This window comes from Ambystoma mexicanum, chromosome 6q (genome assembly GCF_040938575.1).
Source record: "Ambystoma mexicanum isolate Mex_15411 chromosome 6q, UKY_AmexF1_1, whole genome shotgun sequence".
Classification (NCBI taxonomy): Eukaryota; Metazoa; Chordata; class Amphibia; order Caudata; family Ambystomatidae; genus Ambystoma; species Ambystoma mexicanum.
Genome location: NC_090937.1, coordinates 1,635,534,684 through 1,635,548,253, shown reverse-complemented (window position 1 = coordinate 1,635,548,253; position 13,570 = coordinate 1,635,534,684). Strand labels below are relative to the sequence as shown.

Below are 13,570 nucleotides of genomic sequence, written 5' to 3'. Positions count from 1 at the left end.
TAACATTTGGCTTGAATATACGTAACACAAAAATTTAGGAAACCAGTTTTTTGTAAAAACTTCTCTGTATATTTCAAATAAATTGTTGCTGTAGTCCACCAATTGTTCTTCACATATTATTTAAACAAAACATTAATTTCCCTATTCTCAGCATACTAGAAAAAATGCAGTTCCTGAAAAAAGATGTTTATGCAATTTCTTTCATTGGTCCTCGTGGGTAAACAATGTTCGTGGCTTTAACTCGACGCGTTTCGGGGTTTGATCCCCCTTCTTCAGGAGTTATTCACCCAATTTCAAACTTTCTTTCTTTAACTTTTTCTCAATCACCTTTACATTCAGAATGTGTATAAAATAACATTCACATATCTTCTATCAGGAGTAAGAGCAAAAACAAAAATGCTTCTCTTACTCCACATCAAACATTGTCAGATATCCCGTTTCCCTGGGATACGTTACTGGATGTTACCACGAAGGGGTTGCATGGACGGAAGCGATCTGGTAGCCAAAAGGTTTCTCAATCTCAGTTCCTGAATACTCTGAAGAGACAACTGGAGCCCAAACATGCATACTTCTACGATGCTTGCAAATATTCTTAACACTGAAGCTTTTCTCTACATTAGTCCAGAGAATCTAACAATCGCTGCTGTTGCATTTCTGGGGCGTCAATCACCTGCAGTACATTTTGGCATGATTACTGCATCGTCTGGGAGGCGTTTTCTATTTCAAAATATAGCTCTATAGTAAATGAGTGAGAGGCCGAGGGGAGACCGAGGACCACCTCCACCTTCACTCAGGGCCCCGCAGAGAGTGAAAGAAATTGCATAAACATCTTTTTTCAGGAACTGCATTTTTTCTAGTATGCTGAGAATACGGAAAATAATGTTTTGTTGAAATAATATGTGAAGAACAATTGGTGGACTACAGCAACAATTTATTTGAAATATACAGAGAATTTTTTACAAAAAACTGGTTTCCGAAATTTTTGTGTTACGTATAATCAACCCAAATGTTATAAATATTGATTGTATTTTCAATTCTAAGGGTGTGCAGGGGACAGGAGTGTTCCATAAGTGTATGGACACCTGTTGTTTTTTCAGAGATTTATACAACCCTGTGTCAAGGTTGTTTTTCTCCCCTGCACCCCATAAAACTTCCTTTAAACACTAAGAGTAATTTAACTACTGGTGTGCACTGTGCCATAATAGATTTTTACTTTGAGAAGGTCAGCCACCAGGGAGCTGAAACACTAAACATCCACTGAAAAGTTATAACTCCTTCTTTCTCAGCAAGGGGCTAATGCAGAGAAACCAGAGTAAAACAGTATCACAGAGGCCCAAGGGATGAAACGGCCAGAGTGGCAGCAGCAAAAGAAGCATGACCCATGCAGCATGTACAGTGCACATTAAAAGTCCCGGACGAAAGGCATATGTTGCCATGTCATAAGACTGCTGACTGCTAACATGGGGCCAGTTCCTGGCCCTTCTCCTTTCAACTGATAACGTTGTAAGACCCCCGATGTTATCCGCAAACGGAGACCATGATTTAGCAAGGTTTGAGGGGTGGTCAGAGCTGGTCAATGTGCCGGCTGTTGCCGGGTCTGAGATCCGGCATCAGATGTCTGGCCGGATCTCGGGACCCGGCCTGCTTCACCTTGACCAGGCTTTACCGAGCCGCTAGAGTCACAGAGGGAAGCTGGGGGCTCGGTGATATGTGCTTTATTGCCCAGTCGTCATTCGCACATCTATAGTCTTTAATCGCTAAGCCTGTTTTCTTTCTTCTGCCGCCTGAAAGGTATATGGGGGTGGGGGCGCACAATGCTTTTCCCCCCGGGGTTGTTTTGGGCGCTGCACAGGCCAGTGAGCTGGTCTGCGCACAGAGCGCCGCCGGGTATTTAAGGGGGCAGGGAAGGTTCGAGAGCAGGCGACGGTTTAGGACGAGCGTTTGTCCAGGTCGCCTGTCCTGGTCGCCTGTCCTGGTCGCCTGCTCCCGAGCCTTCCCTGGCGTTGGGCCTATAGAGTAGCAGTCAGTTGAAGTGAGGCTGGGTTGGGGCAGAGTTTGGGCTGGTGGTCGGGTAGTGTTAGCTGTAGTTTAGGGCAATTAAAAAAAAAATATTTAGTTATAGCCGGGTGTACTGTAAATAAGGTACACCCGCTTCCCAGTGCCATGCATTCGCTGAGAGCCGCTTTAGGATAACGGTTTCTTCCTGAGGTTTACTCAGGGTAGCGTGGGTTTTCATTGTCAGGGTTGGCGTGGGCCGTTGGGTGGTGGGGCCGGGCCAGGGGGAGGGTGGAGGTGCTCGCTATCAGGGTCATTTGGGGAGTGGGAGTTGTGGGGGCGAGGGCGTGGACGGCGGGAGCTCCTGTGAGGCTTTCTTCCTCCGGGCGGGAGCAGGAGTGAGTTGGTTGTGTGCTTGGATACACTGCAGCCGCTAGGGTGCAGTACCGAGCCCTCAAACGGCAGCGCACATTGTTTTTAAAGGCTGGAAGCTGCGTTCGCTTCTGCACAGCACACGGGTGGGTAGGGAGCACCAGTGTAATCGGCTGCTGCTCTCCACTTGGTCGGTGGCTATTATTGCCACGCAGTATTTAGTTTTGCTAGGCAGGAGTATTTACAAAAAAAAAATGATAATAATATAAACGCTATAGGCAGTTTAATAGGGAATACCTGATAGTAGATAGCATAGTTAGCTAACGCAAAGAGGAGCATTACATTTAGTTGGGATAGTACAGTTGGGCTTAACTTTTGGCGGGGGATTTTCTGGGCTCCAGATAAGAAGCTTTCTTTCCCTGTCAGGCAGTCCATGCAGGGAGGGATTGCAAGAGGGGGCAAGGCAGGAGGGGGGTGCGGCCAAGGGTGCTGGGCACCAGAGAGAAGGGAGGTAAATATCTACAGAAGAGTGCGAGGGGTGGGAGGATGGAGCAGGTTCCAGAGAGTAGTGAGCAGAGGGAGAGCTGTGGAACGGCCTCCCCGGCTAGGATGACTTCAGGCAGAGGGCATGGTACGGCCCCCGCAGTTCCAGAGGAGAGAGAGTTTTAGAGTGGCTCCTCTGCAGGACTTTCAGGAGCAGACAAGAGGGCACAGCACAGCCCCTAGTGTGGAGAACCAAAGGGTGGAGGAGAGGACCCCTCGCCCGAGAAGAGAGGAGCAGGCACGGGTTTCCACAATCCTGCCGAGAAGATGGCAATGGAGCGGCAGGGTGGACAAACCGAGTTCACCAGAAGAGGAGCTGCCCGGCCCGAGCATTTGCTCGCAACAGCCACGGTATTGCATTGTGGATGATGAAGGGGTGGAAGAGCATGTGGGGCAGTGGGAGGATGAGGGGTACAGTATTTTAAGGAGGAGGGAGAGGGTGAGAAGTGGTTTAAGGTGGGAAGGGGAAAGCCAGGAGCGGGGGGCCTGGGGTGCAAGAGATTGGGGGAGACGGGTTGGGTGAGACTGTTGCCATGTTTTGTCCCTGCAGCAGGAGCTCAGTGAGGAAGGAGATGAGGAGCGTTGGAGTGGAGGCCAGGCTGCGGATGGGCGATGGCAGGGCAGAAAGAGGTGAGCGGGAAAGGTCAGCGGCATTGCATAGGGGGGACACGCGGTCGGGGGCAAGAGGGGAAGGGGTAGGTGTGTAAGGGGCGAGGAGAGAGATTGGCTTGCAGGCCACGGGGGCCTTGGAGATGGAAAGGAAGGTTTCTTCAGTGGAGGTGCAAACTGATAGGGTAATTGAGCCTGCGGCACCCGAGTTACAGGTCCCAAAGGAGAAGGCTGCTGAAGGTACGGGAAAGGATAAGAAGTTGCCATATATGGGCATTACAAAACCACTGGGAGCGCATTTGATGGCATCAACGAAGGATAAGATATGGGAAGGGGAATTTGTGGACGTGTTCAAGTTACTTCATAGGGAGGTGAGAGCAAAGGAGGGTTCTAAGGAAGAGGAGAGGGAGTTGGCCTCGCGTCCAAAGGTGCCGGTGATGATTGAGAATTGGACGTCGGCTTTTATCATCTATGCGAGCGTCTATTGCAAGAAATTCCCATAGAGATGTGTGGCACTGTTGAAGTATATGGATGTGATAAGAAAGGCATTCACGAGTTTTGGAGGCTTCGCGTGGGTGCGTTATGACGAGGAGTTCAGGGCAAGGTTGGCAGAGGACAGCCAAGATGTCTGGGGGGAGATCGACATGGATCTCTGGTTGCAATGCATGGTGCAGACGAGGCCAGCTGCAACGTTACACACTGCGAGCGGCTTACCAGTGCCTTACCGGCCCTTTCTGGTCACCCCGTCCATGAGGGGGTGGGGGGGAAGAGACAGAGGTCCGCCCTCAGCAGCATGTTGGGCGTTCAATAAAGAAGGATGCACGAGGACAATGTGAAAATTTAAACATGAGTGCAGCAGATGCGCGGGTCGGCATCCGATCACGCTTTATTTTCAGGGAAGGGGACAGAGGGAAAGGGTGAGGAGCAGGGCAAGGAGGTGGAGGGGAAGGACCGTATGCCAGTTAAAGTTGGGTCTGGAGAAGGTCCTCAGTTTATCGGGAAGGTTGGGGGGTGCAAAGGTTGGGGAGAGGTCCGGGGGCGGTCTCAAGGGAGTATGAGGTGGGTGAGGAGGCAGACGTTAAGGCAGGGCGGGGGAGGGCTGCACGGGGGATGTGACTTAAAAACTGAGAAGGGGGGTGGCCGTCAAAGGGAGGGTGTGGAAGACGGTGGTGGGGCCCTCACGCTTGCCGCACAATGAGATGGGAAGGCTTTAGGGGACTGGAGAGGGTTATAGCGGCACTGAGTGAATACGGAGAGACTCACAGAGGTTAAACAGATATTGCAATTTCAAGCGTACGGTAGTAGCCCCGGTTCGCATGAGGGGCAGGAGACAGGGCACGTGCTAGGGCCGGAAATTAAGTATGCACAACACTGGGGGAACTTGGCAGGTGAGGTAGGCAAGGTGCGGTCAAGGGAGTTGCAAGTTCGGCTTGGTTTAGTTACAGTATAGGCTTAGAGGAAAAAAAGAAAAGAAAAAATAAATAAATAAAATAAGAAAAGGGATTATATGTGAGTTGGTGCTCGAGGAGGAGAGAGGAACTCAAGAGGAGTAAGGTTGCCGAGAAGGTACATGAGGGGGCAGGTTGGGAGGAAAGGACTGCATGGACGGGTGGGGCTAATTTGGCCCTTGGTGCAGCGGGGGGAAATGATGAGAGGTGACTGCATAGACAGGGGTGCTCGAGGGCCCCTTGTGCAGTTGGGAAAAATGGTGTAATGGATGCAAAGTGCTGGAGGAGCAAGTTATGTGGATTGGACTGCAGGAACGGGGGCGCAGGCTAGGCTCCTGGTGCAATGGCGGAGAGGAGAATGGAGGAGATGGGCCTGCAGGGACGGGGGCGCAGGCTAGGCTCCTGGTGCAATGGCGGAGAGGAGAAATGAGGAGATGGGCCTGCAGGAACGGGGGCGCAGGCAAGGCTCCTGGTGCAATGGCGGAGAGGAGAAATGAGGAGATGGGCCTGCAGGGACGGGGGCGCAGGCTAGGCTCCTGTTGCAATGGCGGAGAGGAGAAATGAGGAGTTGGGCCTGCAGGGACGGGGGCGCAGGCTAGGCTCCTGGTGCAATGGCGGAGAGGAGAAATGAGGAGACGGGCCTGCAGGGACGGGGGCGCAGGCTAGGCTCCTGGTGCAATGGCGGAGAGGAGAAATGAGATGGGCCTGCAGGGACGGGGGTGCAGGCTAGGTTCCTGGTGCAATGGCATAGAGGAGAAATGAGGAGACGGGCCTGCAGGGACGGGGGTGCAGGCTAGGCTCCTGGTGCAATGGCGGAGAGGAGAAATTAGGAGATGGGCCTGCAGGGACAGGGGCACAGGTTAGGCTCCTGGTGCAATGGCGGAGAGGAGAAATGAGGAGATGGGCCTGCAGGGACGGGGGCGCAGGCTAGGCTCCTGGTGCAATGGCGGAGAGGAGAAATGAGGAGATGGGCCTGCAGGGACGGGGGCGCAGGCTAGGCTCCTTGTGCAATGGCGGAGAGGAGAAATGAGGAGACGGGCCTGCAGGGACGGGGGCGCAGGCTAGGCTCCTGGTGCAATGGCGGAGAGGAGAAATGAGGAGATGGGCCTGCATGGTTCCGTTGTTGGAGTAAGGAGTTGGTCAGATGAGGCTGGGTTGTCTTGGGGGAGATAGATGGGGGAGAAAGAAGGGTGGTTTTTAAGAGATAAGTTTGGGTTGGCAGTGCTGGCAACACATGTATTAGGGGGTCAGGAGGAGGGTTTGGAGGAAGTGGGGGAGTGAGCAGAGGTGGGGAATGATGCCTGAAGGAGGTTGGCAGGCGGCATTGGGAAGGTAGTTGGAGGGGGTCTAGCAGAGATGGGGGAAGAAGGGGGCACTGGGATAAGGGAAGTTCAGGGGATACAAGTAGAGATTTCCAGGAATTGGGGCAGAGTGGGAACAAGGGCAGGGGGGGGGTGGTTTGGCAATAGCAAAGAGAGACTCATAACTATTTTCTTTTGCAGACGGGCATGAAGGAGAGGTGAGTTGCCATAGACGTGGAATTGCAGCCAGGGAATGGTTATTGGGCAGGGCATGTGGGGAGAGAGGCCGGATTGTTTGGACACAACTGACGACACAGTCATAACTGTGCTTTATTTAGATAGGATCTTAGAGGGGTCTATTTGCTGCCCATGTTGGCGGGAGGAAGGGAGTGTCATGGGGTTTCAGAGGGATTTATAGTGCACGCAGGGGTTATGGCTTAGTAAATTAATGAGGAGTAGCTTTGCTACAAGAAATAACAGGGGAACTAGCTGGTTTTCCGGAGTGGTGCTCAAGATAAGGTGGCTGGGCAAATTTGTCGCCGAGGAGGGTTGCAAGAGGATGGTATTTGAAGGGGCATTGGGTAGGTCTAGGAAGAAGTTTAACGGGTAGTTGGGGATGTTGTTAGGGCGGTGGGCGGTGGGGGCACAAGTGCTGGTGCTCAGTGACACAGTTGTGTGAGGATTTTTGTTTTAGGAGGAGGGAGTGCATCTATCGGTTTATGGGAATAGTTAGTGAATTAGGGGGCGACGTGGGTGGTCCAGGACATCATTCAAATTTGAAGTAGAGGTAAGTTTAGGGTAGGTGGGGCAGAAAGAACACCTCAGGGGAGGGTTTTTCTGGTGCCGGGGGGAATAGCGCAGGAAATGATGGGGGTGGTGCTGTTTGCACGAATGGGCTATCCCGGGGTTGCAAAGAGGGGGAACAGGTATTGAAGATGGAGGGGCATGGCCTCAGGGAGAAGATGGGAGAAAACGGGAAGGAAGGCTGGAGAAGATGGTAAGGAGACAGTAGGGAGCAAGGGATAGGTAGGGAGGAATTTAAAGCGACTTATTTATTTAATTGTTGGGGGAATTGAAATGTTTAATTATTAATTTGTTTGGCAAGTTGTTAAAAACAGATTTGTTAGTCTGTAAGGCCAGGGGCCAGGTTAGCGTTGATCTGTGAGCTTTGGCAGGTCACATTAAAGCTACCTTCTCCACTACAAGCGAGTGTTTTGTGCAGTAAGCCCCAAGGGACACCACAGGAATCAGTGGGCGATGAATATCACTGGGGTGGGGGCCTCACTGTTGAAAGTAGGCTTTCAGCTGGGTGCACTATTGTTTTCCAAATGTGTATTTTACACTTTCATAGAAATGTTTTTTATTTCCAAACTCAAAAATGCTGCTTGCATTCACTTCACTAATTTTCTTTGAAAAGTGTTTTTTTTATCAGACCACCACACAAATACTCTGTTATTTGTGTGCCCCATCCTTTGTGTTTTAGCAGAGGTTATATAGAAATACTCCCTGCTCTGCCTTGAATATAAGCCAGCAACTAGCCCAACCCATGCCCTGGCTGAGCGCTTGATTTTTGTTAATGAGGAGTTGCAAAAAGTCATACGATTAACAATCAGTTTTGAATTTACAACCACTCAGCAATGGTATCTCAGCCTGCTGAGCTACCCTAGTAGCCTTCTACTGTACAGTGTGTCTATGGATCCCTTAATGTACTAAAAAGCACTGCATTACCAACAGTACTTTGGGTGCACCACTGCCAAGGAAGAAATTTAAAGTGCAAATGATGTAGAGCGTGGAGTTTGCAAACAAGCAGCATCAAAGAAATTGCAGCATTTTTTAAATATTATTTTGAACATTTCCTTTGAGCAGAGTCCAACTGCCAGCTTGGCCATCTCCGAACTCCACCACCTCAGAACTCCGCCCCTTCAGAACTCTGCCACATCCTCCAAACTCCACCCCCATCACGTCCATTGTGGGATCCATCTTTACATTTTTTTCCATTTCCACCAGTGGGGGGGGGGTGCAGGCTCACAGATGGAAGTGTAATGTAAATCCTTGGCACGCCCTATCACTAGTTTGCTTTTTTCAGAGCGTACCTTTAGTTCAAAGACTCAAGATAAGCATCCTGGACTCTTTTTCTTTCTCCCGCACCAAATATGGAATCAGTTCGTCCAGACGTTAAAGCACTGACAATATCCTCAATTCAGGGCCAGGCAAAGACACACACACAGAGCGTCCGCCCCTGGCGCTGCAGCCTGAGCACCTTAACAACCTGCAAACACATTTCTTTTCTCAGTGGCTGAGCTTTTCATAAGCATGATGGAACATTTCCAACTGAAAGACCTTGCAAAGCAGCAGTTACCTTGCAAATCTATGATCATTCAATTGAGCAACCCAAAGCATCCTTTTAAAGATCTGTTCATATCCATGATGTCTACTAGTCTGTCATGCAAAAAAAGAAAGTTGCTTTGATGTCACTAATCAAATGCTCTCAACATCATGAATAACAAGGAGCTGGAGGTTTGTAACAAAGAACCGCCACATCTTATCTGAGTTTATTACACAATCTCTTTTATTGCACGCCTTAATTCACCGAGAGCACATTGGGGTGAAATAGATATGTCGTGTGTTAGCATTATTTTGCATTCTGGGATTTGTGTCAACATTAAAGCCACAATGATATTCTTTTGGCATAACATGTTGCTATAAGGATGTGCATGTTGTCATGTGGATTAGCTATGCAACTAGTGTATTTTGTAAGACAGTATTGTTGTAGGCCTTGAAATCCAAAACTTAAATATGTGTACCAAGTAAAGCCTGAAAGATGTGTGGTCGAATTTGAAGAGTGGGATAAAACACCTGCTTTACTGTTTAGCCAAAGTGTGTGATCCTGCTAAATAATGCATTCATACTCTGACTTAACTGCAAACATTGGATTGCTTCTTTCAAATAATGCGAACTTAATTACACTATTTCAAGAAATGACACCATTGCAATGGGACAGATTTAATGAGTAGGAAGAAAATAGTGCACACATGCTTCTGTGTCAGTGGACCCCAAAGCCGTCTCCCAGAATTTTACTATTGGTGCACCGGCCCTCTCTCATTCCTATATCACTTGATTTGACAGGCAGATACATAGGGCCCGATTCAAAGAAACGTGCACATTCTCCCCGCAAAGGGCGTGCGCCGAGAATGACACTGCGCAAGCCTGCACACATAATAAAAAATGTGTGCACTGCGTATTCATGGACATCACTGCGTGAAGTAACTGTGTATACGCAAGTTGTACCTGGAACACCCCCGACATGCTCAAACGCAAAGCAAAAAAAGTCAGAACAGCCACCTTTGCGTGCACCCCCGGGTTCAAATAGATGCACCCTTCAAACAGTGCACGTTGTCCCCCACAAGCAGGCCTGCATCTTGGGGACTGTGTGCGGGGTCCCCCGTAACTGTTACAAGCACCCCAACAACATGCATATGAGGGTTGGTCAGGTAGCTGGACAGATAGCACAGCGAGTAGAGTGCTCGCTTTGACATCTGTGCTAAGCCTGCCAACACAAGTTCAAATCCCGGCAGGGACAATCTCAGCCTTTCATCCTTCCAAGATCGATAAATGAGCACCACACACCGTGGGTAATAGTAAGCAGCACTCAGATGCCTGAGGGTTCATATCGCTATATAAATGCTAAATTATTAATATTATTATTATTTATCACAACTCGGGTAAAACTCTGAAAATCTGGGTGTGAACCGCCATAAACTGTTCCTGCTCCACACTACACTCCGTGCACACACCCCTAAGTCCAATCGGATACATGGTTGCATACACACATCCGTAAATCCGACATGCAAACCCACCTCCGCGCTGCGATTCCTATGCGCAAAAGTACTCACGTTTGCCTTCGGGTGGCGGAGAGATGGATGCATTTGCATTGGCATTTTGCAGGCGAGAGGTTGCACAGTCACATCCATAAATACGTTTTGTCATGCGTATTTGTGTGCGTGTTATGAACGGCCTGCGGCCCGTCTCGTAATGCCCACTTTTTCCCTTATTCTTGCCCATTTTCCAAGTTCTACCCTCTGCGTCGGCCTCACCCATGCTCTGCGTGGTGTCTCGTGCAAGGCACTTGACTGTTCACAGAGACGTGCCGAGCCTGCGCAAACTCCACACAAGTCCCGGAAAAAGTCCTGCGCGGTCAATTCCATGAATTGATGAACAGGGAATTGAACGTAGAATGGCATGCAGATCCCTGTTTTTCCACGCAAATAATTCCATGAATGGACCCCTTAGTCTTTGCAGACAGTCATTGGTACACTAACTGTGGCAGGGCCAACATTAATTTTCTCCCTTGTTGCTGCCACACACAGACATTGCTTGATCCATGCAGAGTACTACCCCACAGGAGACCAAGTGAACTCTTTGCTATGTCTTGTTATCCTATTATTGTATCTTTTATTGCACATCTGCTGCACTTTCTCACTTTCTGGGTGCTTAAAGATCTGCAAGCGTTGGGGTGGGAAACTAACGCAGTAGTGGGGGACCTGGGCAAGATTGCTTGGTTACATAGTCGATGTTTGCAGATCTGAAGATGCAGCTCTTTGCGGTGTAAGTTTTAGATATTTTGGGAGCTGTCTTGTGCAATAGTTAATGTGCACTCGAGGTTACTAGGGTGCTTCTTTGTGTGGGTGTCTGTGGGTCTGTCAGAGTAGTGCTTAAGGAGTGTGGGAAGTTGTGTCTGTATGTATGTGGTGGGGTAGTATGGCGGTTAGGGAGATATAGTGCATATATGTACATCCAGAGGCTGTATGTTCCATTTTGTAACCTATGTTTTGTCGGTGCACTGGTTGTGTGCCGCTATGTATTTTCAGTTAGGGTGCATGGTTGAGTGATGTGAAGTGGCTATTGTTACCATGTCTTTCTCAAATCAATGGCAACATTGATTTCATTGACCCACTGCGCAAGAGTGGTAATTTGAGGCTTTCAAAGTGTACTTCAAACAGAAACAGCACACAGAACATAGAAGCCTCTTGCTTCATTTTGTTTTTTACATCAACTCACCAGGGAGTCAAGCACCAGACACGGGGTGTACCAGAGGAGCAGCTCCCAAGGGAGCCAAGGACCAGAGGAGAGTGGTTATCCAGAACAGCCAATGAAGAGAGGGCACAATGACCAGAGGGATAACTAGCACAGAGCGTTGCTTGCACCATAGTTTTACAGTACATTTTGAACTTTGGCCATTGAGTGGTGCTTATAAACCGAGAGTATTGCGAGTAAAGCTAAGAGGAGAGTACATGGGAGGAGAGAGGCAGAAATTGATGGCGTGGTTTAGTTATTTACAACCCATTAACTGCCCAAGACAATTCTGATCCCCAAGGCCATTCCTACCCACTACCGCGTCCTCCGTCCCTGCCCAAAGCACATCTCTTTCAAGCAGTGACATCAAACTTTGGACTATCAGTGTTATTCATAAGTCGTCTGCTGGGAGAGTTAATGGCTTAATTACAGCTGCAGATTTAAAAACCACTTGATTTATATATGTTTAAATATGTTCCTTGCACTGAGGTCCTGCCTAAACAAACATTGACAAAGACAATAGTTTTGGCTTGTGTATAGGTAATAGACGGGCACATGCCTAGATAACCACACCATTTTATGAGCAGGTAGTGCCATTATGACAGTGCCTGGCAAACGCCTGTCCCATGCCTGCAAACCTAGCCACTGCGGTTCGTTCAGAGGTCGGATTTAATTCATAAATTCAAAAAAGACATTCAATGTTTCTCATTATAGCTGGGGGGGTGAGTCCACCCTCTGGAAACAGTGGGTGTACTCTGTCCACCCGCGTGTACCCTGGACTTGAGCCCTGGGTTACTGGCAACCACAAAGTGCAGTGAGTTTAAGGTCCAGGTGTGGTCTTGCCAGAAGAACTGAGTGCATGTGTTGCTCAGTTACTGCTACTTACAAACATAAGTGTTCATTCAGAGAAGAGAAATGAACATGAAACTCTCGCCTGCCACAGATGGATCCCCCTCCTGTGCTACTCAAGCAGGGGGCTTGCGTGTCTACCTGCTGCCAATGCATAGAGCCCCACACAGTGCACCTTATATTGCCAAGCTATGCTCAGACTAGATGTCTAATTGTGTGTTTTAGTGCAAATGATGATTCACAGATAACACCAATAAAAGGGCTCTAAAACATGTGTGTCATGTAGGGCCTTGTCTACTTGTGCATGAACCGCTGTGCCAAGGATCTCTACTTATAATAATAGTGTTTTTACATTCCTGCCAGGGACGAATATAGTGCCATTAATTTAATAATCCAGATAAAGTGGAGACTGACAGGCAACAATGCAAACTTAGCCCCGCCCTGTCCCCCGCTCACCCCCACTCCACCCCCCACCATCCCACGCCCTCCTTCATGGATGCAGCCCCATTTTCCCCACTTCCACCTCTGTGCAGCCTCCTTCAGCCAAACTCGGTCTACTCACCCGTGAAGACGAGCAGCCAGCAGACAGCCACGTGCAGGAGAAGCCTGGCCCCCAGGGGCCCCGTCGGCCTGGTCATGCCTCCTGCCCGCGTGGATGGACCCCCTGCGGAGACCAGCCACCCTGCTCCACCCGCAGCTGCCTCTCTCTGCTGGGGGCCGCCACACACGTCCTGTCTGCCTTTGCTGGATTTCGGCTGCGGTGGAGGGCGGGCTGCTCCAATGCAGGAAGGTTGGGGGTTTCCTGCGCACCCACAGAGGGCGACTGAACGGTGAGGCTGCCTCCCTCCGAGAGAGGAAGTGCTCAGGCACCCGAAGGCCGCGTTTCCCGCACGTTTCTAGACGCTTGCATTTCTCTTACAGGCCCGGCCTGGCCTGTGGGGCAGGGCCAGAAGGCCTGTCGTGACAGCCCAGTGTCTGCCACATTTGTTTAATAAGTAGACCTACTTGATCACTTTGTGAGCTGTGCTGTGGCATGTTTCGCCCACCATGTTATTCCCAATCCTACCCCACTCTTACATGGATAGATGCCAACTTTTCACAGGGGACTTGCGGGCGTTGCCCAGACAAGCACGTGCCTCATTTCCACAGCTCCACCCACCTCATGCACTGTGTACCCACCACCTCGAGGTCAATGGCACAGGAATTGGAAACATGCACAGTCCACTCTCTGTAATAGTGTACATGCACGTAGTTGCCCCAATAGAGGTGAGAGATCTTTAGGTGAGTTTGGTTTCTGAATAGTTTAACAGACACGCACTTCATCCTGTTTACCTCACTCCGTGGAAGTGTGCACGGCCTTGCACTTTTGAGTTACCTTTT

At 49.6% G+C, this 13,570-nt stretch overlaps 1 protein-coding gene across 1 annotated transcript in view; it reads right to left on the bottom strand.

Annotated features, from left to right (window-relative positions):
• The window catches only part of LOC138516927 (HEPACAM family member 2-like), a 244,995-nt gene extending 231,790 nt beyond the window's left edge, over positions 1-13,205 (bottom strand). Inside the window, exon 1 of the mRNA XM_069632391.1 lies at positions 12,753-13,205. Coding sequence (XP_069488492.1) covers positions 12,753-12,828 — 76 coding nt within the window. The 5' untranslated portion in view covers positions 12,829-13,205. The remainder of the gene's footprint in view (positions 1-12,752) is intronic.
• Positions 13,206-13,570: the final 365 nt, after the last annotated feature.